This window comes from Penicillium paradoxum (assembly GCF_028828445.1).
Source record: "Penicillium paradoxum strain IBT 22861 chromosome Unknown utg000003l_segment0_segment0, whole genome shotgun sequence".
Classification (NCBI taxonomy): domain Eukaryota; kingdom Fungi; phylum Ascomycota; class Eurotiomycetes; order Eurotiales; family Aspergillaceae; genus Penicillium; species Penicillium paradoxum.
In genome coordinates, this window is record NW_026643181.1 from 1,408,465 (window position 1) to 1,434,900 (window position 26,436).

General features: G+C 49.7%; 13 protein-coding genes across 13 annotated transcripts; 8 read left to right on the top strand and 5 right to left on the bottom strand.

Moving 5' to 3' along the window:
* Positions 1 to 137: 137 nt before the first annotated feature.
* Positions 138 to 1,930, top strand: N7457_002438 (aspartate kinase; the record flags this gene model as incomplete). The annotated part of the gene is made up of 4 exons (XM_057173484.1): positions 138 to 265; positions 332 to 412; positions 477 to 1,726; positions 1,833 to 1,930. 4 exons carry the CDS (start codon positions 138 to 140, stop codon positions 1,928 to 1,930), a joined length of 1,557 nt encoding a protein of 518 aa, XP_057033635.1.
* A 1,826-nt stretch (positions 1,931 to 3,756) lies between these two features.
* On the top strand, positions 3,757 to 5,870 carry N7457_002439 (forkhead box transcription factor; the record flags this gene model as incomplete). Its single annotated transcript, XM_057173485.1, has 2 exons — positions 3,757 to 5,346; positions 5,418 to 5,870. The coding sequence occupies 2 exons, from the start codon at positions 3,757 to 3,759 to the stop codon at positions 5,868 to 5,870; spliced, it is 2,043 nt and encodes a 680-aa protein (XP_057033636.1).
* A 691-nt stretch (positions 5,871 to 6,561) lies between these two features.
* Positions 6,562 to 7,041, bottom strand: N7457_002440 (BUD31 family protein; the record flags this gene model as incomplete). Its single annotated transcript, XM_057173486.1, has 3 exons — positions 6,562 to 6,705; positions 6,765 to 6,895; positions 6,960 to 7,041. 3 exons carry the CDS (start codon positions 7,039 to 7,041, stop codon positions 6,562 to 6,564), a joined length of 357 nt encoding a protein of 118 aa, XP_057033637.1.
* Positions 7,042 to 7,446: 405 nt separating this feature from the next.
* On the top strand, positions 7,447 to 7,846 carry N7457_002441 (Tim10/DDP family zinc finger protein; the record flags this gene model as incomplete). Its single annotated transcript, XM_057173487.1, has 2 exons — positions 7,447 to 7,546; positions 7,671 to 7,846. 2 exons carry the CDS (start codon positions 7,447 to 7,449, stop codon positions 7,844 to 7,846), a joined length of 276 nt encoding a protein of 91 aa, XP_057033638.1.
* A 689-nt stretch (positions 7,847 to 8,535) lies between these two features.
* On the bottom strand, positions 8,536 to 9,572 carry N7457_002442 (60S ribosomal uL23 domain-containing protein; the record flags this gene model as incomplete). Its single annotated transcript, XM_057173488.1, has 4 exons — positions 8,536 to 8,623; positions 8,684 to 8,970; positions 9,043 to 9,092; positions 9,428 to 9,572. Coding segments are annotated over 4 exons (570 nt in total), but the record flags the coding sequence as incomplete, so codon positions are not given.
* A 241-nt stretch (positions 9,573 to 9,813) lies between these two features.
* N7457_002443 (25S rRNA (adenine2142-N1)-methyltransferase) lies at positions 9,814 to 10,665 on the top strand (the record flags this gene model as incomplete). The annotated part of the gene is made up of 1 exon (XM_057173489.1): positions 9,814 to 10,665. One exon carries the CDS (start codon positions 9,814 to 9,816, stop codon positions 10,663 to 10,665), a length of 852 nt encoding a protein of 283 aa, XP_057033640.1.
* A 58-nt stretch (positions 10,666 to 10,723) lies between these two features.
* Positions 10,724 to 12,869, bottom strand: N7457_002444 (putative transporter; the record flags this gene model as incomplete). The annotated part of the gene is made up of 6 exons (XM_057173490.1): positions 10,724 to 11,093; positions 11,144 to 11,310; positions 11,359 to 11,456; positions 11,507 to 11,635; positions 11,693 to 12,663; positions 12,721 to 12,869. 6 exons carry the CDS (start codon positions 12,867 to 12,869, stop codon positions 10,724 to 10,726), a joined length of 1,884 nt encoding a protein of 627 aa, XP_057033641.1.
* A 1,019-nt stretch (positions 12,870 to 13,888) lies between these two features.
* N7457_002445 (translation termination factor eRF1) lies at positions 13,889 to 15,781 on the top strand (the record flags this gene model as incomplete). The annotated part of the gene is made up of 6 exons (XM_057173491.1): positions 13,889 to 14,009; positions 14,064 to 14,113; positions 14,172 to 14,543; positions 14,596 to 15,352; positions 15,431 to 15,580; positions 15,636 to 15,781. 6 exons carry the CDS (start codon positions 13,889 to 13,891, stop codon positions 15,779 to 15,781), a joined length of 1,596 nt encoding a protein of 531 aa, XP_057033642.1.
* Positions 15,782 to 16,150: 369 nt separating this feature from the next.
* On the bottom strand, positions 16,151 to 17,166 carry N7457_002446 (prephenate dehydratase PHA2; the record flags this gene model as incomplete). Its single annotated transcript, XM_057173492.1, has 2 exons — positions 16,151 to 17,050; positions 17,113 to 17,166. 2 exons carry the CDS (start codon positions 17,164 to 17,166, stop codon positions 16,151 to 16,153), a joined length of 954 nt encoding a protein of 317 aa, XP_057033643.1.
* A 209-nt stretch (positions 17,167 to 17,375) lies between these two features.
* N7457_002447 (uncharacterized protein) lies at positions 17,376 to 18,503 on the top strand (the record flags this gene model as incomplete). The annotated part of the gene is made up of 1 exon (XM_057173493.1): positions 17,376 to 18,503. The coding sequence occupies one exon, from the start codon at positions 17,376 to 17,378 to the stop codon at positions 18,501 to 18,503; it is 1,128 nt and encodes a 375-aa protein (XP_057033644.1).
* A 353-nt stretch (positions 18,504 to 18,856) lies between these two features.
* On the top strand, positions 18,857 to 22,248 carry N7457_002448 (Pseudouridine synthase II; the record flags this gene model as incomplete). The annotated part of the gene is made up of 10 exons (XM_057173494.1): positions 18,857 to 18,891; positions 18,948 to 19,126; positions 19,186 to 19,271; positions 19,650 to 19,692; positions 19,745 to 20,084; positions 20,443 to 20,702; positions 20,759 to 20,915; positions 20,983 to 21,614; positions 21,668 to 21,894; positions 21,952 to 22,248. 10 exons carry the CDS (start codon positions 18,857 to 18,859, stop codon positions 22,246 to 22,248), a joined length of 2,256 nt encoding a protein of 751 aa, XP_057033645.1.
* Positions 22,249 to 23,083: 835 nt separating this feature from the next.
* On the top strand, positions 23,084 to 24,481 carry N7457_002449 (FYV10 family protein; the record flags this gene model as incomplete). Its single annotated transcript, XM_057173495.1, has 4 exons — positions 23,084 to 23,137; positions 23,198 to 23,737; positions 23,799 to 23,993; positions 24,050 to 24,481. The coding sequence occupies 4 exons, from the start codon at positions 23,084 to 23,086 to the stop codon at positions 24,479 to 24,481; spliced, it is 1,221 nt and encodes a 406-aa protein (XP_057033646.1).
* Positions 24,482 to 24,539: 58 nt separating this feature from the next.
* On the bottom strand, positions 24,540 to 25,972 carry N7457_002450 (25S rRNA (uracil2634-N3)-methyltransferase; the record flags this gene model as incomplete). The annotated part of the gene is made up of 2 exons (XM_057173496.1): positions 24,540 to 25,498; positions 25,747 to 25,972. The coding sequence occupies 2 exons, from the start codon at positions 25,970 to 25,972 to the stop codon at positions 24,540 to 24,542; spliced, it is 1,185 nt and encodes a 394-aa protein (XP_057033647.1).
* Between the last annotated feature and the right edge of the window lie 464 nt (positions 25,973 to 26,436).

Sequence of the window (26,436 nt, forward strand, 5' to 3'; positions counted from 1 at the left end):
CTATTGCTGATTGAGTCACCCAAAAAAAATATGTGCACCGGATGTGGCCCCTAGAGTCTCCGCTTTCGCCGGCCTCACCCCCCAAACCAACTTCTTTCTCCCTTGTTTGACAGTCTTTACAATATTGAGTTGACACCATGGCTACCACAATTCTTGATTCAAATTTGCCAGAAACCTCACATGCCCACAGCAATTGGGTCGTGCAGAAGTTCGGCGGCACTAGTGTCGGCAAGTTTGCGATCAATATCATTGAGCAGGTGGTCCTGTATGACGCATGCCCCATTTCGATCTTTTAAGTCAACCAACACTGACAGGATCCATCTCGTAACAGACCCAGCCTTGCGCACAGCAGAGTTGCCGTTGTATGTTCTGCGAGAAGCAGTTCCACCAAAGCCGAAGGCACCACCAACCGGTGAGTCACCATAGCCATCAGCGTTATCACAGTCGATGTACTGATACCAATTCCTTCCAACAAGACTACTTCGGGCCGCGCGGGATGCCGAAAACCCCCACTCGCAGCAATATCTCACCTTGGTGGAAGCTGTGCGGTTGGAACATGTCCTAGTCGCCCAAGAACAATTGAAGTCGGCGGACTTGAGAGACCAGCTGATTGCGGACATCACCGGGGAATGTGAACGCGTACTCAAGGTCCTCGAGGCCGCTCAAACCCTGGGAGAAATTAGCGCACGCTGTGTCGACAAAGTGATCAGCGCCGGCGAGAAGCTCAGCTGTCGGCTCATGGCCGCTATACTGCAAGATCGCGGGGTTGATTCACAGTATGTGGATCTTTCAGAGATTATTGATTTCCCCATTGGGCCCCATGGCCTGGATCAGGACTTTTATAATACCCTTGCAGCAGCCTTCGGTCGCAAAGTTGAGGCCTGCGGGCACCGAGTGCCTGTCATGACTGGATATTTCGGTACTATCACCGGTGGCCTGCTTGATCAAGTCGGCCGTGGGTATACCGATCTCTGTGCGGCTCTGGTCGCAGTTGGAACCCGCGCACAAGAACTGCAGGTTTGGAAGGAAGTGGACGGTATCTTCACTGCGGATCCCCGTAAAGTCCCAACGGCTCGTCTGCTCCCTACCATCACACCCTCCGAAGCTGCCGAGTTGACCTTCTATGGATCGGAAGTCATTCATCCCTTCACCATGGAGCAAGTTATTCGCGCAAAGATCCCCATCCGTATCAAGAACGTCATGAACCCAAAGAACGAAGGTACCATCATCTTCCCAGACTCGGTGGCCGAACTGGAGAGAACCACACCGGGCCATGATCCCCGCCTGTTCCGGACCCGGAGCCCGAGTTTCATGCAGACACCTAAGCGGCCAACGGCGGTGACCATCAAGCATAATATCCTGGTGATCAACGTGCATTCCAACAAGCGGTCGCTCTCTCATGGTTTCTTTGCTGGCATCTTCTCGGTACTGGACAAATGGCGCCTCTCCATCGATTTGATCTCGACCAGTGAGGTCCACGTGTCCCTGGCACTTCACTCGGAGATGCCCCTTTTGAACGGAAACGCACGGGATGAGTATCAAGTCATTGACGATGATCTTCAGGGTGCATTGAATGATCTGGAGAAGTATGGAACCGTGGATATCATCCCCGCGATGGCTATCCTCAGTCTGGTGGGCAAGCAGATGAAGAATATGATCGGCGTGGCGGGGCGTATGTTCACAACTCTCGGAGAGAACAATGTGAACATTGAGATGATTTCGCAAGGTAAGTGAATAATTGCTGATCCCCACTCTCCTTGTCCCCCCCCCCCCCCTCGCTCTCTACCCTCTCTACCCTTGACTGGGGCTAACTGGGTCTTTCCCCCTCACAGGTGCAAGTGAAATTAACATCTCCTGCGTCATCGAAGAACGAGATGCCGACCGTGCGCTGAATATCATTCATACGAGCATGTTCACCTTCTTGGACTAAACGTCCGCTGTTGATGCGTCGAGCACCGAGTCATTGTTGTTTAAGATATCCCTTGTGTTTTTGTTTGCGGTAGAGAAAAAGTTATGACATCCGCCCCCAAGTCGGAGCTCCGTGGGAAAAGAAAAGGGGCGCCGACTTGTTGGGAAAAGCCAGCATATGCTTTCTATTTTTGTGATGCATGGGCTTGGCGTTTTCTTGAGTTTCCCTTATTCCCCGTTTTCTTTTTTTGTCAGATATGAGATTCTTTCTATTTCAGGGTGCAGGATAGATGTCACGAAGTCTTTGTTTCATGATTGAGGGATGAGCGTTCTGGCATATTCATAGTTGAATGCAGTGAATAAAATCTGTTACATGGTGTCTTTGATATACAAGCAAGGGCATGAAGACTAGGGATCTCCCCTAGATTCGAGCAATAGACCCTCCGTTCTAGTTCCAATGCACTTTGCGTACTCCGTATCCGCCCGGAGTACGGAGTACGGAGTACTGATTACGTAGCGACGTCTGCAGAGCAGAGTGCAGCACATGCAGTTCGAGGCTGGGAAATCAATTGGCCCTCGAGGCACCCGAGGGCCATTGACCACTAGTCAAAGGACGTTGGGGGAGATCATGACAGCGGAGAAACAAGGGGTTAAAAGAAGCGATCGTTTCAGAGTTACATCGCCACGTCCACATACCGGGATGGCCGGGCCAATGACGGTGCCAATGCTGGGAGTGGGATTCAAAGCTGGTATCTGGCATTGTCTCGGGCCAGCCTCGACGGTCATGTCATGCTACATACCTAATATCCCCCACGAGATCAACCGCAGAGTAGGGAGAACAGATTGAAGTACTCCGTACCTAATTCCACTATGAAGTCCGGGGTACCTAGGTCCTCGTATCGTTCTACACTATTCGACAGATAGAGTGTAGAAGTATGTTCAATAGTCCCAGAGAGCCCCAATAATACAGTTGGACCTGACATACTCCGTCGACCGCAGTGGAGCAGATCGGCGCTAGAAGAATGTGAGCAAGGGAGGGGACCCCCTTTAGTATCGACGCTGAATCCGGAATACCAAAATTACCCCCCGGAGATGCCCCTCTTCCCATACTAAAACGCGTGACGCGTCGGAGATCTGACCGTACGGGACGTGTATTTTCACTCTATCCCACTCCATCTGCGATCTCCTCTCTCTCCCCCCCCGCCTTTCTACTTCGCTGAGACGAATTGAACATTTCTTAGATTCTATAATATGATTTAGTGCCTTCCAAGGGTTTGGGCAGAAAAGGAAGGAAAAAAAAAGTCATCCAAGGGGAACATCCTTTGAACTGCCCTTTGTCACGAGCCCCATTTTTTTTTTTTTTCCCAAGGAACCCGGTTTGCTCTAGGTCTTCTCCATCTGACCATTTCTCTCTGTACTCTGTATTCTCTTCTTTATTCCTCTCTATCTGCTATCCTCTATCCTCTATCCTCTATCTATCATCAGCTCAATATCTGCTCCATATTCAACTATTCTTCTGGGGTGCTGAATCCAAATCCTCATCCACACTCCGTTATCTGTGCAGTTTGATTCGCGCCTTTGAAGTCGGACGCCTTAGCGCCTTGGGGCCCAACACTCCTCTCTGCATGACGGCCTGAGGTTTCTGGATTGACTGCTCTCGATCTACTATTGGCCCATTCAGAATTATCTGCACAGTCTCATCACACCAAGACACGGCTCGCTCGTGTCGCAAACTCGGCCGGAGGCCTTGTTTTCAACAGTCGCGCCCTTGCCCCCAGTCTTTGAACGCGTCGTATGGTCTCTCCGGCGACTGTTGACAGTGCGACTTGATACCCCATCCATTAGATTATGGGATCGACGCGTTCTTCGGGCGCACGCTTGTCTCCAGTGTTAGCCCCGTCAGCCCAGGAGATCATCAGATCGCAGCCCCGTCTGCAACCCTCACCGCTACCACTCCAGCCCATTCAGAACTCGTCTTTCCATCCGTCTTCGGGCCCGCACAGGCCATCGCCGACAAAAGGACTTCACTCCCAAGGCTCACATTCGCGCCACGGAAAACTCGGTTTCGTCCCCATATCCGCTCCCACCCCTCCCATGTTCACCACCGACTCCCCACCCAAGAAAGCGCCGTTCCACATCTACTCCCAACCCTCTATGCCACATTCTGCCCTCTTCACCACATTCTCCAGCATCAAACCACAATCATCAAAAGAAACCCGTATTCCCGAAGGACCATCCAATGAGAGTTTCGCGGACTTCCCAGAACCATCTTATGAATCCAAACTTCCAATGAAGCGCACACTCATGGAGGCCGCGCCACTCAGAGAGCGTTCCAACAAGAAACAAAAGCGCGACGACGCGCCAGTTGCTTATCTACCCGAACCTCACGAGATGCCGCCAGTTGAAGATGATGGAACCAAGCCGCCGTACAGCTACGCGACTTTAATCGGCATGTCAATTTTGCGCGCGAATAACCGACGTCTGACACTGGCCCAAATCTATAAATGGATTTCTGACACGTTCTCCTACTACAAGAACAGCGATCCGGGCTGGCAGAACAGTATTCGCCACAACCTGAGTTTGAACAAGGCATTTATTAAACAAGAGCGGCCCAAGGATGACCCTGGCAAGGGAAACTACTGGGCTATTGAGGCGGGCATGGAGGCGCAATTCCTGAAGGACAAACAAGTGCGCCGTGCTACCATGTCCAGTCTTCCCCTTCCCGCTGCACCGCAGAGAGATCTCGTCCCCCAGTCGCAAACAGCAAACACGACGACCTGGATGGTACCGCCGCAACCCCCGTATCACGCACCGCCTCATCACGCTCCCGTCCCAAGGCCACCGCCAAATGATTTATCCTCCGATGCTACATTGCCCGCGTCTGACCCAGCCCTTCAAGATGACGCGGATGAGGTCGTTCCAGTGCCTGTGACACGTGCGGTGCCTCGTTCCTCGCCACCGCAAACGATTCGGTCATCTCCACCCATCGCTCCTCCCCGATTTGCCCGGCAGGGTACCCCTCCAACACCGACTCACTCCGGACCTACACCAGCGCCTCGCCCACGCAAGCGAAAGTCCATTACCATGAATGACAGCGGCTACTTCTCGTCCTTGGAGTCCTCGGCTTTCAGGCCAAATAAAGCGGGACACATCTTGACATCTGATCTAGACATCGAACCCCCACGGATCAAGCGCGGCCGTGCCGAGGAAGAAATCGCTCGCATGCGCAGCTCCTCTCACGATATCAGTCCTGGTCAGCCGGCAGCTCGCAAGAACCCTAACCCGATTATCGGTTCATCGCCTCTCCGCAGCCAATATGTCAGCATGCAGCCACCTCCATTGACGCCGATTATCAAGTTTAAGAAGCCTGCCAAACCGCCACCATCTGTATCGCCCAATACCAACCTCCGCAACCATCGTCGGAAGATCCAGCAAATGGTCAACTCTCCGATTAAACATTTGGGGCTTTCTGAAGACGCTCTTCCTGGAGTCCAGCCTTCAACCTCCAGGATGAGGCATATACTCCTCATGATCATTTCCATACCTCCTTCGATGTTTTCGCCGATCCTGGATCGGGACAGGTTTCCTATGGATCGCCCGAGAAGCGCTCATTGAAGCGACCTCGCAACGACAGTGGGAACACTGTTCTATCAGATATCACTTCGGTGAACCTTAATAGCCGACTCAATATGTCCTCGCTATCCCGTTCCAAGTCATCAATCTTCCCTGAGTCGCCGTCCAAGCTTCCGGATACAAGCCGCTACGGAGATACTGGCCAGGAAGACTTCTTCTCCTTCCACCTGTTCGACGAGGGCAATGATAGCCCAGGAGAAGTCGACGGTGTTGATCTCTTGCAGGGCTTCCAAAAGATTGGAGGTATGAGCAAGGACGATACTCTCAAGCCTCGGGCGCTTCACTCTCGTCCTCACGTGGGCCACCGCAGCAATACAACTTTGTTTTAAGTTGCACACATCTCATGATTCGTTTTCCTTCGCGTATGGGATCTCTGAGAGACCCATTGATTTGATTTGATTTTTTTAACTGCCGGTCCTCGTTGCATTGTTTCCACTACTACCCTCTATTATTGTTTTGCTTTTCTCCACCTTGCGACATTTGTTTTGCGTTTGGGATTGTACCCTGGAGTTGGTTCTCTGTGATGTTTCCCAGGTCCTATGGGTGGTGTTTTTCTTTGGGAGCTTTTGGGCTGCGCTGACGGAGCCGGCTTGACATTTCCACCACCGAGCCCAGGATGGCCTGGTTATGATATTAATGACGATGCTAAGATGTACATGCAAGCGATGGTTTTATGATTTGGATATTGGGGTTGGGGCTATCTTTACGGGAAACTACTGGGACACACATTGAAGGCGCTTTTTTTCGAATTAATGTAGTTAGCAATTGAAAATCGTTATTTGTCTGCTTATCAAACTATTCCATGAGCCGTCACAGGCTTCGAAGGGTATCAGATCGACCACATGAATGGATCCAGTAAAAGCAGCAGAAAAAAAAAGCAGATAATGTGTAGCACCGAAAACGCCCTGTTCCATGGATGCACGTGGTTGATGATCAACTCGGTCATGTCGAGTTAACACTTCAACAGCTTCCCCCAGTCAGATTGACACACTCCATCACTGACTATTTTCAGCTGGACTCTTAGTCGCTGCTGCCACAGCCACGGCAGCCGCAGCTGACACACTCGACCGTCTGGCCCTCCTTGAGCTGAGCCTTGGGGACTCGGCAGATACAGGTGGAGTTGAAGTTCGTCTCCTTCGTCTGGACACAGCGCAGGCAGCAAAGCTAGGAAGAACCAGTTAGTCAATCTTCTGAATCACGAAGCCTTCCAAGTACAAACTAACCTTCTCGTAGCCCTGCTTCTTCCACTTGGCGATCAAGTTGGCATCGGCATACTTGTTCTTAAGCAGCCAGTCGTAAAGTTCCTTGGAGATTGCATACTTCTCATAGTAAAGGTCATAGACGTATCGAGAACCTGTGGAAGTGGGGCAAGTCAGTCCAATGTTCACCGCATTCAACAGTATCGCGAGCCCACATACGTTGGTGATTGATCTGGAAGATCGGCCAGAGCACCTCGTGCTTCTTCTTGCCTTCGTGCGAAGCATTCTCTGCATCCTTCATCTTGTTGCCGAATTCCAGCAGGGTATCCTCGATTTCGGAGAAGCCGACGGGAGGCGGCTTGTGCCTGCGGGGGCGGTACGGATCGGAGGCATGGTGGCAATCGACGGTCGATGGACGATGGGATAAATGGTATGGATGCGATGCTATATGCACGGCGACAGCGATCAAGCTCACGTTGTCACCGGATGTGCTTCTGGATGCAGAAGGCAAGAGAGAGAGACACGAGAGCTGTCGCTATCGATAGCGCAAAACTGCGCGTCATTTTTATGCCACCGCCCGTCCGACCGCCTTTCGATTTTGAACCGAGCACATCGCCAGCTATCCCCCGTCCGTTGCTTTGATACTATCGCATTCAAGCTATCCGTTTTCTTGTCAATTATATCTGGATTACCTCATATCGCCACCATGGAACAACAGCTCGATCTCACCAAGCTCAACGATAATGATAAGAAGGAGTTGAACCAGGTCTTGACCGCCGAGGCTCAGAAGTCCAACATCCAGCAGAGTGAGTGTTCATCTTGCCATTGGGACAGGTCAATTATCGATGTTCGGTGATCTTTGATCTCGCTTCTAATCCCAATGGCTGTCTTTACCTGTGCTTCATCCCAGCTAACAATCATCCCTTCTAGCCGTCCACCACCTGAACGAAGTGTGCTGGGAGAAGTGCATCACCAGCAAGATCTCCTCCGGCACCCTGGATCGCTCTGAGGAGGCATGCGCACAGAACTGTGTTGATCGGTGGATGGACACCAGCTTGGCTGTCCTGCAGAAGCTGGATGCCATGCGCAATGGCCCCGGTCACTAAGTTACGGACCGTCTTGTGTTCTTGTTTCTGCTGTTGCCGTTTTTCGCTGTTATGATATGGTTGTATATCTATGGATAACATCATAATTCATGAGGACCGGCTACTCCCCGGAGTAGAACGGTGGAGATATGACTCTTCACTCCTTCGACGGCGGTTGAACGGTTTCAGTTTGGGGTTTATTGGTCGGATAGACGGATTGTGAAATCATCACTTGTATACTATTGTCAATTTAGGAACCATGTTGTCTTGTATTGTTTCTGTTGCACTTGTCTAGGTATACCTTGACAAAACAAATGTCTCAAGGTGATTTCGGAGCGCATCGGATTTAGTCTGACTCTCTAATGAAACCCATGTTAGGCTGGAGGTAGATATAGCCATAGAGCAGGGACCAGCATCTATCCCTTGTACCAATGTAGGAAGGTGTCTGCTATCCTATAATCTACATTAGGTCAGATCTAGATATTGGAAAAAAATCTACAGCGACGGTATGTCGCAATCTACAGGATCTGGAACATGTCATGACCATTACAGGACCGACAAGTCCAGTGATTCTTTTAGAATCGTGCATTTCACTTTCACAAGTTATGTTCTTTTTGATCATTCAGCCCGGCTGGTATTTTAGCATCACTGCGGTGTAAAACAAAGTTCGCCAAAACCCAAAGAAAAACTCCATTTAGAGTATTCCCCGCTTAGACAATAGCCAGCTTGGTAGCGGCAATGTCAAGAGCATCGACATCAGGGGTGAGGCGGGCGAAGGCCTTCTTGGTTCCGTCAGGGCTGGAGGATATTTTGTTAGCTATACATTCCCCATAGGTGCAGATATCAGAGAAAACATACCGGATCAGGGTGTTGATCTTGACGGTGTCAACATCGTACAGCTTCTTAAGAGCCTGCTTGATCTGGCGCTTGTTGGACTTGACGTTGACAATGAAGACGAGGGTGTTGTTCTCCTCGATCTTCTTCATGGCGGACTCAGTGTTCAGGGGGTACAGAACAATCTTGTTGAAGTCCAGAGCGGGGCCGTGGTTGACCGACACACGGGGGTACTTGGGGGACCGCGACAGCTGGAGGGTCTTGGGGCGGTGGAAGGTGGCCGAGGTGCGGACCTTGCGGGACTTGTGAAGCTGTTGCCACAACCGCGTTAGCGATAGGCTCCAAAAGGGTTTCTTTGGTCTGCTTCATCTTTTGCTACGTACCGAAGCGCCCTTGGCAACCGCCTTGGCGGCGGCGTTGGCCTTGTTCTTGCCTGTAGAGAGAGATTCGTTAGTCTTGTGGACAAAAAGAGCCATGGAAAAAAAAATTCAAAAAAAGATTGCAGATTGCCATTTGCAAATTTGCTGGTGTGGATGTGCGAGGTCGAGGGTTTCAAAGTATTAGGCGCGCATTTGAGATCGGTGGACATATTGGTTGGCGATGCAGTTGTATTCTTCAATATGTCGTGGCGTGTTGAGCTCTTTGCGAGGTAATCTCCAAATGTCGAAATTTTTGAACCCGAATATCTTCCTTCACGTCCACACGGCGAATTCACAAATGGCAAGGCGACAATCGCAAGAGAAGCAGCGCATAGTTATTTGAACATACCGGTCTTGTTGTCGGAGGGGGCCATGGCTGTCGTCGGTCGCTGTCGATGATGGATTATCACAGTGTCAAAAGTCGAACGGATTTGGTGTGGTCCTCGCGAAGCGAAAACCCTAGTGTGGGTCAGGTGACCTTCGATCGGCTGGGTCTGGTATTTTGGTATTTTGCATTACTGGGCCGTACAGTATGGTCACTTTGCCGTCCAATCAAATTCAATATCGTTTTTGAGACTCTTTTCGTTGCTTTTCTTCAACGGCTTTTCTTTGCGTGCTAGTGACCCCCTTGCCTTTTTGTATGTTCAGCCCTCAAGCAGAACGGAAAGACAAAAACTAGCATTGGTGTATAAGTCATTGAGTTGATCTCCTTCAATCTATTGCAACTATTACGACATGGTTCCCAAAAAAAGATCCAAGAGGCCGATGTTGTTGTCGCATACTCGACCTCCAATTGCCAAATCCAAGGATGCTGCTCTTTCGGCTAAGGCCACTCGCACTCTTATCCGCTCTCATCACCGACTTCTCAAAGTTAAGGCGCAAGCGCTAGCAGCCGGCGATGAAGCCCGAGTTAGCAGTATCGACGCTCAAATCCAGGCCAACGGCGGTCTTGAAAGCTATCAAATCGCCAGTAAGCTGGGTCAGTCGATGGACCGTGGCGGTGACTCTAGCAAGGTTCTTATTGACTGGATCAAGCCACAATTGAAACAATGGAACAAGACTATTCCAAAGCTTCGAGTTCTTGAGGTTGGAGCTCTGAGCACCAAAAATGCTTGTTCTATCAACCCAGCTTTGGATGTTACGCGCATCGATTTGAATTCCCAAGAGCCTGGCATAACAAAGCAAGACTTTATGGAACGGCCTTTGCCCTCCAGCGATGCTGAACGTTTCAACATGATCAGCTTGTCATTGGTGCTCAACTATGTCCCAGATGCTATTGGCCGGGGTGAAATGCTCAAACATTGTGTCAAATTTTTGACATCTACCTGCTCTATTGAATTCGTTCCTCGGCTTTTCCTAGTGTTGCCGATTGCATGTGTGGACAACTCACGCTACCTCAACGAAGAAAGACTGGGAGAGATCATGAACTGCTTGGGCTTCCGTCTGACAGAAAGCAAGCGGACCTCCAAGCTAGTCTTCCATCTTTGGGAACATACTGGTGACTACTCGCCTAAGCCGTTCAAGAAGGAAGAGTTGAGATCTGGCAAAACAAGAAATAACTTCGCTGTCATTCTCAACAAAAAGTGATGGTTTGCATGCAAAGAAATGTTATTTCGCTCCATACACCAATCCTACAGGTTGAGGACTAGTTTGCAGAGAGCACATCCTGTGGCAAGAATGCCCAGACAGTCCCCACGGCTGCCAATATCGAAGAGAAGATAAGCAGAATCCAATCAAGAATATACTCGCCACGGCCAATCTCCTTTCCAAAAATCTTGAGATAAAACGCAAGAGGGAGGATGATGCAGATGGTGAAACACAAAAACGATCCCAAGAAAGCCATGATACGGTCGAAGGCTGGGAAAATAACCGACAAAACGACAATCATGACCACGAGAACAACCCGGATCATTGCCCGTGAAATTTGTTGGAGGGTCTCAGAGCCGTTCTGAGCAGGAACGCGACCGCCTCCGAGTCCACAGAGAACTTCGAATGTGGCCACAAGAGGTCGGGCACTGTATTCATGTCAGCAGTGTTCAAAAACAATTGTAGACATTGGACTCACTTCAGTGGCACTTTTGTTAACGGGATGATGGAAATGAAGACTATAATACAGATGGACAAGGATTGTGGGTAGTTGGTGATGGTGAGAACATTTGCAGTGATTTCGTCGAGGACGGTATCACCAAACATCAGCCAGCCAATTATTGCCATAGAGCAGTCCAAAGTAAACTGTCAACTGTTAGGATCGAACCTCACTCTCGTCATTTGTTTTCTTACTGTGAATATATAGGTGACCCAAAGACTCTTTCCGTACTTCTGAGGATGCCTCATATCTCTGTAGATGTTAGGGAAGACACCATGCCCGCCCCAAGGTGCTTTTCACCAGTTAGCTCTATGAGTACATCTGACTTGGCCGTAAACTTACACATGATAAGTCCAAAACTAAGAGGAAGAGTAGCCCAGTTCTCAGGGAAGAGGAATGTGTTGGCTGGTTGCCGCAAGGAGCCCGGCGCATCTGGCTTGATGAGGCCATCGATGCAAATGAGAGCCACAACTTTCAAGCAGTCAGCTCATATATCATCGGCGTTGTAAAGAAAGAAAAAAGACTCACTCGATGTGCAAGAGACGATACCCAATATGCTAGTAATACTCAAGAATCGTAGCGGCAGGAAGTTAAGCGGAATTAGCACGACTCCACAGACGATTTTCCACTCAAATATGCTCAATCCCGGTACCAGAGCGTATAAACTGTCAGCAAACAGCACAACCAAGGCCACGCATGCTCCTAAAAGTTCCAAACAGAACAGAAAACTGGTGATTAGACGAGCATGCTGTCCAAAACTGATATACGCCAAATTAGCATATGTGACCACGCTTCGGTCAACATCCAGACATTTGGCCAGGATTTTGGCTGTATAAGAGGTGGTTACTGCTGAGAATACAAGGAATAGCAGTCCTAGAACCCACCCAGCATGTCGCATTGCCAAGGGAAGACTCAACAAGCCAATTCCGATCAATACATTGACCGAGTTGAAGATGGTTTGTGGAAGAGTGGATTGCCCAACAACGATATCCTCCTGGGTCCCATCTTCATGCTGGATATGCTTGACAAGCAATGGACCCCGGTCCGGATCTCCAGATCCGTCCACGTATACATGGGCATGTTGCTCTCTGTGAAATTGGATTGCATTTCTCCGTGTTGACTCGCTCATCCGCGAGGAGATAGTACCATATGAGGTTGCAAAACTTCTTTCAAACGAAGAATCAAGCAATCCAGTGATAGGAAGCGCCCTCTTCGAAGACTCGGGCGCTCGCGAATCCCCACCATCCTGGTCCGAGTCTAAATCCCCACGAAGTAGGGGTCGATCTGTATCCGACTGCCAGCCCCAGGGTGGAGAGCTTCTTGATCCGTAGTCTTGGCCAGTAGAAATGGCAAATTCGTCGTCCGAGTCCGCAGAGACAAACGACGAGCGTCGTGGAAGCACTTCGGGGAACGCCGCCGCTCTCTGCCAAGAACGCGCGAAGTTGTCCAGACTATTGAGACCACCCGCTTGGCGCACTCGAGATGAGTATGACGATGACCTAGGATGGGAGATTTAGCTCAACGCCTGGCTTTTGCTGGTACCTGATGCTACTTACCTCTGTCTGCCTCCGATCTCCGACTCGGCGATGGGACTTCCACGATCTAGGTGGCCATAGTCGTAAGAGCTTGGTGTCGCCGTCGGTATTCTCAGTGAGCCATAGACGGGACCACCGCCATCTTCACCTACCCTCTCATCCCTTGACATCTTTCGGTGTTACTAAGACTAGGAATGGTCTCATGCGACACGGTAGTAGTTGCCTCAAAGGTATGTCGAGAATTCCAACAAGTTTACCCCCGAGGTGAAGCAGAGAAGGAAAGTCAAGAGGACAGAGATTTCAGGAAATCCCCCTCACTTATCACATGGAGATAACTCGCAGAGAAAGATAAGAGGCGAGAGCGAGTCTGCGACATTGAAAAGAGCTTAGCGCCTGAGCTTCCCTCAGTGTGGGGTGCGGATCACGGATCACTGCGATTTGATAAGCTATGTACGGAGTACTCCGTACATACTCCGTACCTCGACCTCGGATTTGCTAGGTGATCAATGGGTGGACATTTAAGCTATCGATTGGATAGATCACTTCGATCCTCCTGATGTTTCATCTATAGACTCCGTACTCCGTACTCTGTGCTCCATACAAAAGGTGGTCTGCCTCTACGTGTATACCACTCCCTTGCTAGCCCCAGCAGAGACTGTCGCGAAACAAACGCAGCACAATTAAGACACTGACCAGGCATATATATCCATGTTTGTTCCGCTATATGACGTCCTGATCTGGCCTAGTCAACAGCATCCCTGTACACAAAGTGATATGCAGAAGAGCTGCACAAAATGCAAACGAAGGACGAGGTACCGGTACCTTACCACCCGGCTGTTGGCACCTAAGCCGGCAAGTACCAGATACGTCACGGGTAGCCCTGGCTTACCTCAGCGTGCCAGCCGACCCCTCGAACAAACTGTGTGTATGTCCAACCCCACGAGGAAATTTGCTGTCGCTTTTGAACGTCATTCAGTTAAGGTAGGTACTCCCATTTCAAGTTCTATATTTGAGAAAAAAAAATCCCTCATTATCTTCACCTTTTTTTGGTCGTATGGACTAACTGATTTTAGGTGTAAAATAGGCAAGTCCAAATCTTTGTTCGCCGACTCCGGCCCCATTACTGACCAAATCTTCAGGCGTCCGCAGGGCCTCCGTTACTCTCCCCCTCAACTGTCGCCTCGCCAAGATGAGCGCTCCTCCGCCGAACGAAGCCGAGAAGAATATCGAGATCTGGAAGGTCAAGAAGCTGATCAAGCGTCTTGAATCCGCTCGTGGAAATGGAACCTCCATGATCTCGCTCATTATCCGTACGCTGTCAATACCTGTCGCTGTTCGCTGCCGCTGCTAACATGAAAATTTAGCCCCCAAGGATCAAATCAGCAGAGCAGCCAAGATGTTGGCTGAAGAGTATGTACGTGAACTATGCCTCCCGATTTGTCTGCGCGGAACACGGCCTAACCGCACACCAGGGTACCGCCTCCAACATTAAGTCTCGAGTGAACCGACTCTCCGTGTTGTCTGCCATTACCTCGACCCAGCAGCGTCTCAAGCTCTACAACAAAGTCCCTCCCAATGGACTGGTCGTCTACTGTGGTGAAATTATCACCTCGGAAGGAAAGGAGCGCAAGATTAACATCGATTTTGAGCCCTTCAAGCCCATTAACACCTCGCTCTATCTTTGTGACAACAAGTTCCACACTGAAGCACTGAGCGAGCTTCTCGAGGCCGATCAGAAGTTTGGTTTCATTGTCATGGATGGTAACGGTACTCTGTTCGGTACTCTCAGTGGAAACACTCGTGAGATCCTTCAGCGTCTCACCGTTGATTTGCCCAAGAAGCACGTGAGTATCCTCACTGATCGAACACACCTTTCATCCATACTGATTCATACAGGGCCGTGGTGGTCAATCCGCCCTGCGTTTCTCGCGTCTCCGTGAGGAAAAGCGTCACAACTACGTGCGCAAGATCGCTGAATTGGCTGTCCAGAACTACATCACTAACGATAAGCCCAATGTTGCCGGTCTGGTGTTGGCTGGTTCTGCTGATTTCAAGAACGACCTCAACCAGTCCGATCTGTTCGATGGTCGTCTGCAGTCCAAGGTCATCAAGATTGTCGATGTCTCCTACGGTGGCGAGAACGGTTTCAACCAGGCCATCGAATTGGCTGGCGAGACCCTGAGCAACGTCAAGTTCGTTCAGGAGAAGAAGCTTATTGGCCAGTACTTCCAGGAGATCAGCCAAGACACTGGCAAGATCTGCTACGGTATTGAAGATACCCTGAAGGCATTGGAGCTTGGTGCTGCCGAAATTCTGATTGTCCATGAGAACTTGGACGTTACTCGCTGGGTCATGAAGAACTCGGCAGGCGCTGATGTTATCGTCCACACGAACAAGTCTCAGGAGACCAACCGTGATCTCTTCATTGACAAAGAAACTGGCGCCGATATGGAGGTTATCGAATCAGGCTCATTCCTTGAATGGCTTGCCGAGGCCTATAAGGACTTCGGTGCCACTCTGGAGTTTGTGTCTGACCGATCCGGCGAAGGAAACCAGTTCGTCAAGGGTTTCGGTGGTATCGGTGCCATTCTCCGATACAAGGTCAACTTTGAACAGCTTGCTGATCACAGCGATGATGATGAGTTCTACGATGGTATGCTTTCTTCTTGTTCCTCGTGTCAATGATGTTTGATTCTAACTTCTATAGATTGACGGTATTGCCCCCTCGCAGAGAGCGAGGATGAACGGCCAGAAACTCCCGCGACGAGTCTTTTGACGGCTCGCCCCGTGGATCATGAACGCGGCTCCCGCGATGGAACCAAGGCATCCGTAAAGGATACACACAAAAGGCCTGGTCCAAGCTCCGTGAAGCTGCTCAGAGGTGAGATCCTTCCCTACTCTTTGGCATGAAACATACCTCTAACTATTGGTTACAGTGTCATCCAAGCTCCGTGATACGCACACTGAGGATTCCTCAGTGTCTGAGATGAAGATGAGGATTAAATTGCAATTTGATAGGTTGGGTGCGGTTATCTACAACATTTTGTCATCCACCGCTGCTTGCACTGTTTACTCTATGTAAGCCGGACAGCGTTGGATTGTGTTATTGCTCAGCCAGGGCTGTCGTTTCATCTCTGAATGGCATTTTCTGGTACTTCGCTCGTTATTTGCTCGTTATACATATAAAAAAAAAGGGACCCGAAAGGGTTGTTATACAAAGAAGGTGTTTTTAGTTACCTACACACTTAAATTCCTGTTTTATCTTACAAGGTGTGGTATGTTCGCATCATTGGCAATGCAGGTTCTTGCTGGTTTTTGCCTTCATTCATTCATGTATTTGACTGAAACATTCCAATATATATTCTTGGGACAACACTTTTATTGCATAATTGCCGAGGTCTCATTCATAACACTGAGGATCAACTCCCAAAATTAGAGCCGGCCAGCTAGGTTAGGCACTGCCAGCCCTCATTTGATCTTTCCAGGTTCCCAGATCCCTACATGTCTCTGTGACTCGTGGTAGGTCATTGAGAACCTTGAGCACAGCCTCTTTGTTCTCGTCCGATGGCGCCCTTCCACACTCAACGAAAAATATATACTGCCATGGTACCTTGAGGCTTGGTCTTGTGTTGATGCTTGTGAGATTCAAGCCATGAGCCTTGAAGATGAGCAATGCATCTGCCAATGCACCAGGAGAAGAATGATTGATTGTGAAAGTAATCAAAGTCTTGTGCATGGTTTCAAGGGCAAGCTTGTTCTCCACCTCGAGTGGATTGGATTGATCGAAGTCAAGCTGGGCAGTTCGTCCATCGAGTACATTTCTTAAAATCAGAAACCGGGTAGTGTTGTCTGCCCGGTCTTCAATGTTTTCCTGGAGCATATCCATGCCATGGTGTTCTGCCGCGAAGCGACTGGCAATGGCAGCGACACGTTCTGTTGTCTCATTTGAGACGATCTGGACAGCCTTGGAGGTGGATGACACGTCGTGTCTCTCAACGCCCTTGAAGTGCTCGGACAGGAACTTTTCACACTGGCCCCATGCCTGTGAGTGTGTGTATAGCTTGGTTATCGAACGGTCATAGTTCGCCCAACCACCGGGACATGTGTCCTTGCGCACCAGCAAACAGTGGTGAATTGGCAGATAATATTCTCCGCACACTTTCACATCCTTATATGAATCTTCCCGGTCTGCCAAAAGGTCTAATGTCAGGACAACAGAGCCATTGGTCGAGTTCTCACTCGGAATCACGGTGTAGTCAATTTCTTTTCGCTGGAGGGCCAAGAAGGCATCTGCGAATGAGGCATGGGGTACCAGATCAGCGGATAGATTGCCAAAGGACTCTGTAGCAGCCTAAAACAGGGGTCAATCCATCAGCTAATCGCATTTGCAAGGATGTGAGGTATTACTCGTACCTGATGCGAAAAAGATCCCAAAGGGCCTAGGAAAGCCACTCTCAAGCGAGTCATCGCGATTGCAGTATAAGGTGATATTTGCCGTGCCAATGCGAGCAAATCTCTGGAAGCTTCTCACCTCATTGGCATCCGATATTCGGTCGCTGAGCGGTGTGGGCCGAACGCAGGGATAGGCAGTGTGGCAAACAAATCAAACGCAATCGGAGTCTGTTGCTTCCGGTACACTTGCGATTTGACGCATTCAACCAGATCTATCTTTGTCCATGAAGGCACATCGGCTCCAACCCTTGCTCTCTTTGCGAAGCGGGCGTCAAGCATGCCGGACTTACTCCTCGCTCTCCGAGCGCTTGCATCATGAACTAACCACAAGGAAGCTCCCGCTGACTTACGATTATCTACACCCGCAGCCCTCGCATCTGTTGAATCTTACCCTCCGTGATCTTCTCCCGCAATCCCGGATCCCCTCTGATTATGCGACTCTCCCCTCAATACAGAACCCGTCCCCGCTACCGGTCGGCCACCACTTGATCTACTTCCCGCCGCAAGTGACACTGTCCCAACTTCTCCCGGATTGCACAGACACTCTACACACGCCTGGTGAGCCTTTTAATCGCCGGCTCTGGGCAGGCGGAAATCTCAGAATCCCAGTGTGCAGCCCGCAGCTAGATGGCAGTCGCGCAGTCTGCATAGAATCTATCCGCAACGTGACAGTCAAGGGCCGCGAAGGAGACGAGAAAGTGATTGTCACAATTGAGCGACGCATTGGCAATGTTCCCGAGGAAGAGACTGTCGAGCAGACCTGGAATCGGATATGGAAAGAGAACGAAGCCGACGCAGGAGAATCATCGGTCATTGAGAACCGAGACCTCGTTTTCATGCGCTTAAAAACAAGCGCACAAATAGAGGCCGATAAAGCGCAGTTCGGCAAGCCTGATAGGATTGTTAAACGTGAGCATATACTCCCACTTCTTAAACGTGATGTCAAGTGTACTAATGATTCTGGCGCAAATGAAGCCCCCTCCGATGCGACATTCCGCCACACTCTAGTCCCCACCAAAGCGCTGTTATTCAGGTTCTCGGCGCTCACTTTCAATGCCCATTCCATCCATCTTGATAAGGGCTATACTCAAAACCAGGAGGGATTCCGGAACCTTTTGGTCCATGGCCCGTTGACGCTCACACTTCTGCTGAGTGTGCTTCAGCAACAGCTGAGTCGATTGAACCTTTGCATTAACGCAATTGAGTATAAAAATATGATGCCGCTTTTCGTCGAGGAGGAGCTGGTGATTTGTGGCAAGCCTAAAAATGGATCTGGAGCTTGGGATGTATGGATTGAGGGCCCAGATGGAGGATTGGCTGTTCGGGGTACTGCAAAGACGAGGCTGCAATAATATACCCATATATACCCACTCTCATGCCTCCAAAAAGGCATCTTTTGCAATGAACCTTATGTGTTAATTCATAAAATGATATTTAGGCATTTGCCTTATGTATGTTGTACTTCATCGAAGCGGATAGGACCTACCGGCCTTCGGGACATCGGGAGGCCGACCTCGGGATGGTATCTCGTACGTAAGCGACGGACCCCGGAGAAACTCACCCGGAGCTAGCTTTGCACCCTTTTTCTTTCCACTTATCCTCCTCTTCCTTTCTTCAACCACACAGTTATTTGGCTATCTTGTGAACGGCTGTAATGATCTATGCCGTGATCAATTAACCACTTAACATCTTCTTCTATCTCAAGATGGATGTCTTCTGGGCGGCTCCTCCGGTCATTAGGTATGCACGTTCCGCTCGCCGATCTCAAAGCTCGCGTTACTGACTTCTCAAATCAGGACCCTTACAGCCCTAACTTTGCTTCAATCTGGCTTGGTTTATAGCGGATACATGAACTTTTATTATGTGCCATTCGTGCCGAGCCAGATATTCTCATGGCCTCCACAGCTCTACCGGCTGGTCACGCCATTTCTACTAACTGGACCAGGCTTAAGCTTGATCTTTGATCTCTACTTCAGTATGATGCCTTGGTATCACATTTGATCTAGCTGGATCAGAGTGCTAATTGACCGATAGTGTACCGCTATGGCAGTGCCGTGGAGAGGAGCATGGCCCCAGGAGAGTTCTTCATCTATGTCCTGTTTGTAGCTTTCATCCTCATGGTAAGTGACTCAATAGAGTCTGATTTTCTTTTTTATGTTTTCTGCATCTGCGTTCACGTTCATATCCAATTCCCTCGCTATAACTGCCCGCCCAGCTTCGAAATCTAGCTGAAGCGGTTCCTGAAGGCGAGGGAGAGCACCCCTGCATCTGAGCAGTACCACCATAATTCGCAAAATTCAGGTGCTGTGCAGGTGTGGGCATGGTGGGATTGCCTTCGAGCTCGCTGGCGTGATTGTATATTGCGTCGGTATCGGAGGTGCCCTACATTCTATATACATCATCTACATCTATTCTCTTTCCAATACCATCCACATTCTATTTTACTTGTTATCCTGGTAGTCTCTTACGCTCTTTCCAAACTTGCTAACTCTCCCAAGCTTACCGCAGGTGGTTATATGGGAGCATATGTCCTCACGCAAGGTAAGCTTTCCGTACTTCCATCAATCCGTCACAGACACTAACATAAAATTAGCTTTGATCATGGCTTTCATCTACACCTACGCCCAGAAAAACCGAGGAACGAAGACAAGGTTATACTTCATCGACATCCCGACGGAGGTTCTTCCATTTGCAATGTTAGGAATCGAACTCTTGATGCACGGATGGCTCAGTGCGGTGATAGAAGGCATGGGTATCATCGCTGCCCATCTTTACGATTTCCTCACGCGCATCTACCCGACTTTTGGCGGTGGACGGAATTTCATCACTGTCCCTGGCTTCGTGGAGAGATATTTTACTCGCCACAATCCTGACCATGGTAACCGAGAATATGGAACGGCGTCTTACCCACAAAGGCCAGCTAATCAGGCCTCGTCAGCATCGGGATCAGCATCATCCTTTGGCGGCTGGACATCCTCGGATCCTTGGAGAGCCAGAGGCGCCGGCCGAAGACTCGGTTAAACCGACATATATGCAGCCGCTGTGCATATGCTCGGAATGCATTGGAGGAAAGATAGTGTGCATCTGGCAGACAGGTTGTTCATTGTTCACGGGTGCCGAGATGGACTTGTCATAGATAGTGATAGTTGACAAGAACGCAGTTCTGGGCATAGTTTTGTCCACCAATGAAAATTCAGAATTACCAAACAGCCACTTCATTTCAATTTAATTGACTCGTAAATTTGACACAAGAATCAATTGCATATCGTCTCAAAGTTGAAGTCCTTGTAGTCGAAGGCGTAAAAGTCGAGAACTCCAGATCACGTGGTGGCATATACGGACGCTAAACCACTTTGGGCACTGGAGCTGCCGCACTCGCAAAATTTCCTTCGACAAAATCTTCGGGGTTTTCACCGCGCATCAACCAACGTCAACTAACAAAATGGCAGTCGTCAAGACCTCGGAGATGGACTACGCCATCAAGCCTGAAGCGTCCGTTCCTTCCGTTGATACATCGGATTGGCCGCTTCTGCTTAAGAACTATGAGAAGCGTACGCTTGTCCTTAAAACTCCGTTCTTGACCAGCCGACATTGACTTTTTCTGTAGTTCTCGTTCGCACCGGTCACTTCACCCCTATTCCCGCTGGCTCCTCCCCCCTGAGCCGTGACCTCAAGTCCTACATCAGTTCTGGTGTCATCAACCTCGACAAGCCGTCGAACCCTTCCAGTCACGAAGTCGTGGCTTGGATGAAGCGAATCCTCAGGTAAATTATACGCTATCAGACTCCGTCAATGGATTTGCAACCATGCTAACCGCTTTTTCCTTGATAGATCCGAGAAGACTGGTCACAGTGGTACTCTTGATCCCAAGGTTACCGGATGTTTGATCGTCTGCATTGACCGCGCCACCCGCCTGGTCAAGTCCCAGCAGGGTGCCGGTAAGGAGTATGTTTGCGTGATCCGTCTCCACGACAAGATCCCCGGTGGCGAGGCCCAATTCGTCCGCGCTTTGGAGACCTTGACCGGTGCGCTCTTCCAGCGTCCCCCTCTCATCTCCGCCGTCAAGCGTCAGCTCCGTATCCGTACCATCCACGAGAGCAAGAACTACGAGTTCGACAACGAGCGCCACCTTGGTGTCTTCTGGGTCAGCTGTGAGGCTGGTACCTACATCCGTACCCTCTGTGTTCACCTTGGTCTTCTTCTCGGTGTTGGTGCTCACATGCAGGAACTTCGTCGTGTCCGCTCTGGAGCCATGGACGAGAGCAAGGGTATGGTCACCCTGCACGATGTCATGGACGCCCAGTGGGTCTACGACAACAACCGTGACGAGTCTTACCTCCGCAAGGTCATCAGCCCCCTGGAGTCCCTCCTCACCAGCTACAAGCGTATTGTCGTCAAGGACAGCGCTGTCAACGCCGTCTGCTACGGTGCCAAGCTGATGATTCCTGGTCTCCTCCGCTACGGTATGTGAACGCAATTCTTTCTATGCTTTGATCAAGTACTAATTGCCCTCCAGAGGCCGGTATCGAGTGCCACGAGGAGGTTGTCCTCATGACCACCAAGGGTGAAGCTATCGCCATTGGTATCGCTCAGATGTCCACCGTCGAGCTCACCACCTGCGACCACGGTGTTGTTGCCAAGGTCAAGCGTTGCATCATGGAGCGTGACCTCTACCCCCGCCGCTGGGGCTTGGGACCCACTGCCCTCGAGAAGAAGAAGATGAAGACCGCTGGTACTCTCGATGTGAGTTGTCAATCATCTCTGCTTTTGATTCCTCCCATATACTGACTATTCTTCCAGAAATACGGCCGCACCAACGAGGCCACTCCCGCCAAGTGGAAGAACGAGTACAAGGACTTCAACCTTCCTCTGAGCGAGACCACCGCTGCCGTCACCGCCAGCGAGACCAAGACCGAGACCGAGGCCCCCAAGGCCGATTCCCCCGAGCCCGTAAAGGAGGAGGTCGATTCCAAGAAGCGCAAGCACGACGGCGAGACCGCCGAGGAGAAGGCCGAGCGCAAGAAGAAGAAGAAGGAGAAGAAGGAGAAGAAGGAGCGCCGGAAGTCCAAGCAGGACGACAGCGATGACAGCGACTAGATGCACTCCAGGAAGACCGTCAGGTTCCTTTCCTGTACCATATTTTGCTATTTCCGGAGTCTTGGGTCAAAAGGGAAATTTGTTCTATTCCAGAGTTTCATATTGAAGGCTGCCTATCTGTTGAATCTACCGTTCTTTCTAAATCTCAGTATTGCAGACAAGTTGATCATCTACAGTGGTTGCTTTGTCCATACTTGGCATTTCAATTCTGGCTTGCTTCTTTTCGTATTTCTCTAAGATTGTCGACTGCGAGTGGACCTATAAAATCAGGTTCCAGCAATCTTGCCTATGTCTTGATCGAGAACGACCCCCCTAGTTTATAGGTGTTCTGATGACTGAAATACACCTAAAAGGCCGACATCTTGATTTGAGACGAGGGACTTTGTTTCGTCTTGTATGCACCCCCCGACCATCCTGACTGTAACTAAAAATCCACTGCATACATATGTATGCTTGATGATGTACCTTGTGACTACCTACATGTAGAGGTAGAGGAGGAGCTATGACTACGCATTCTATGGCTATGTCCAGGTGAAACCCTCATTTAGTCTCTTTTACAGTGTCTTTTCTCGTCATTTTCTTTGGTCTTCCCTCACCCTCTCCTCTAATCACCCTCTAGCACTTGAAAAGACATTCTGAAAGGTCTTCAAAGCACTATGGGACCATTTTCTAGATAGCCGCAAAGGGAAGCGGTCAGTGCTTGTCCTCGGATCTTGTGATCTTCCTCTCCGCATCGCCCTCCCCTCCACGTCATGTCCAGTCTGCAATCCTCGATCACTATCTTTCGGACTTGAAAAGAATCTAAGATCAAAAGAGACCTAAAAATACCATTACCATGGCAGCAGAGCTGACCTCCACCAAGCTCAACCCGGAGAGTCATATCATCCTGGTACCCATTACTCCGCACCCGTGATAATAAAAGTGGGACCTGACTGAGGTGTTCATATAGGACCAACCGCTTCTTCGATTGCCGAATGAACTAGCGCGCAAGAACTTCAAAGCTGTACAGCGAGCCGTCGAGCGAGAAAAAGAATATGTCATCCCCACACTCAAAGAAACCGCCAACGCCTCTCTATCGAACAAGCAAACCCCGGATCAAACCTTAGCTGCACTCGACGCAATGATATCCAGAATGCAAGGTCTTAAAAGGAAAATGGAAGGTCTACAGGAAGAAGAAAAGAAAATCCACCATCAATCTCGCAAGCGCATCCAGCACTTGGAGACACTGCACAAGATCCCGAGCCTAGCCGATGTTAAGTACGATCAATGGTCAAGGGTACGGCTGGATCGGTTGCTTGTGGACCATATGCTGCGTTCGGGATATTCAGAAAGTGCAAAGCAATTGGCCCAGGAGAGAGGGATTGAGGATCTGGTGGATCTCGGTGTATTCACGCACTGTCAACGGGTGGTTGAGAGCTTACGGCGTGGGGAAACCAAGGAGGCATTGCAGTGGTGTGGAGAAAACAAGGCTGCATTGAAGAAGAGCCAGGTAAGTTTAAACTGGTTCCCGCTTGTTCTGGAGCAATCAGCTCACCCAGTGTTATATGAAGCATAATCTTGAATTTGAACTTCGATTGCAGCAATACATCGAGATGGTTAGGACCCAGGACAAGTCCAAGAAGGTTGAGGCAATAATTCACGCCAAAAAATACCTCATAACAAACCATCAATCTCAAAACTCGGAGATTATGCGGGCTGCAGGATTGCTTGTCTTCACACAGGATACAAGAGCTGAACCGTATAAGGTAAGACAAGAGAAATGTCTTTATGGCCCGCAGTATCATTTACTAATACATCACAGACCCTCTTTGCACTGGATCGCTGGAATTATCTCTCGAATCTTTTCGTCCAGACTCACCATGAACTGCTTTCATTGCCATCACAGCCGTTATTACATATTGCTCTTTCCGCAGGACTTTCCGCGCTGAAAACACCTCTGTGTCATTCGGCTTACACATCGTCCAGCTCAAACTCACAGTCAACGTCGACTTCTGTGTGTCCGATTTGCTCAACTGAACTCAACGAGCTTGCACGCAAAATGCCGTATGCCCACCACTCGAAGAGTTATGTAGAAAGTGACCCAATAGTTCTACCCAATGGCCGAGTCTACGGAAAACAACGGCTGATAGAAATCAGCACGAAGATGGGATCTGTGGAATCGGGCAAGGTCAAAGATCCAACGACGGGTGAGGTGTTCAGTGAAAGCGAGATGAAAAAGGTGTACATAATGTAAACCCCTGCATGCATCTAACAAACATGATAATAGTGGAGTTCCCATTTGTATATGTACTCTATTCGCTATCACTGGAATCCTCATCTCTACCCCTCTTCTTTCCTCCCTTCTTGACAGGCACCTTCTGCTTCACCTCAAAGACATACATCCGAGCCTCTCGATCCTCCCCCTTCCATCCTCCACGCTCCCCATCCTTTCCTTCAATATGCCCCGCCGTTCTCGCATGCGAGTATCCCTCATAAGAAGACCAAGGAAACCGGAAACTAGTCACAACAACCAGACCGGCATGTCTCGCCAAATCCTTGATATTCCAAAGCGTATAAGGCTCCCCCTCAAATAGACTGACAAGAATCTGACCAGGCCCAGTCCGGAATCCCTTCCCAGTAGTCTCATCATCTTTACCCTCCTCCTGTTCTTCATCTTCGTCTTCATCCTCACTCTCCTCCCCATCCTCATAAACCCACTCATCTTCATCAGCATCCATAAGCGGTGGCGGCTTGGAAAGAAGCGGCACACATGCCTTGAAAAACGCAACCAACAGCTCCTGGTTCGACCGCACCTGTCGATTCACGTCCGTCGAGAGCCCGCCCACATGCGGGAAATTGAAGCAAATTACATCCCACGGTCCGCCCGCCTGGTAAGGTGGTTCTGGCGCTGTAGGCTGGTACCATGCTGGTCTCTTGCGTTCGCGGCGCGCGAATCCTGTGCGGATTTCTCTGCCGCCTCCTGGCGGTGCGCCGAGTTTGCGTGCGTCCACAGAGAAGAGGACTTTGGGGGTCTGCTGGTTGGGATTGGGTTTTGTTGAGGCCTGGTCTTCGGCCTGGTCCTCTTCAGACTGTTTTTCGGTGTCGTCGCTGGTATCGGTTGGCTTCTTTGATGCTGCGTTCAGGATGTCCTGGACATGTTGTGGAGTTTGGGGGTATTTGTTGTATAGCACCTCCTTGGAGTCATAGCATGTCGCGCAGAGATTGCGACATTTGTATTGAGTTGCCAGAGAGCGGGCAAATGAGAAATCACCTATGACATGTTAGAATTCAGACAAGGTCAAATGAGGTATAGCAGGTAAATTGAGGTTGAGGGGGAAGCACATGGTTGGTTGTATATAGGAATGGACGTTGGTTGCATTCTCATACATCAAAATGAGATTACAGCCCTGAGATACAATCACCAGAAGGGCAAATGAACATAGAACTTGATTGCAAAGCAATTATTGCATAAAAGAAAGGAAGCAGAACAACTGCCTCGAATAAAAGAAAAAGGCTCACCTTCACCAACCAGGAGAATGCGATCTTTCCTCAAAAATGGCACAATAGGTCTCTGATTTGCTTGCAGGGAGGCCTTTTTCGGCGCATTACCACTGCCATTGCCCTGATTCTGACCATTGCCATGCTGCTGTCCCTTGCCAGAGCCAGATGATGGGCCGGATGGTTTGCCGGGCCCCCGAGAACGCGGGGGAGGGGCATTCTTGATCTTCTTAGCGTTGCGAGGCATGCTGAAAGCTAAGCCAAAACACTTTTTTATGGGATAGTTGTATCAAATGAACACAGAACCAGTCTGATGTTTGGGGGTGGAGGATGCGAAGAAGGAAAATCACGGATTAAGCTCGGCCAATCAAAGATCCGATCTATACAACGTCGTCCCTTACTATTCTTCAACTGCAACTTTACTTCAACCTTCCTTTAATCTCCTTTTTCAAGTATTGCTTACTTCTTAAAATGGCACTTGTATTGTTTCAATTAGAAAATGCCACCTCAAAGCTCATACACTGTGGTGTTGAGTGGTGTAACTAAGGCACTATATAAAATACACCTGGGCACCTTCAACCTTAGCGCCCCGAAAGCCAAAAACGCGGGCACTGGGCATCTATATGTACGAATGATGCCCGAGTCAATACGATAAGAGGAAAATAGCGAGTTTAGATATTCGCAAAACAAAATCATTTCGATCATCACCAC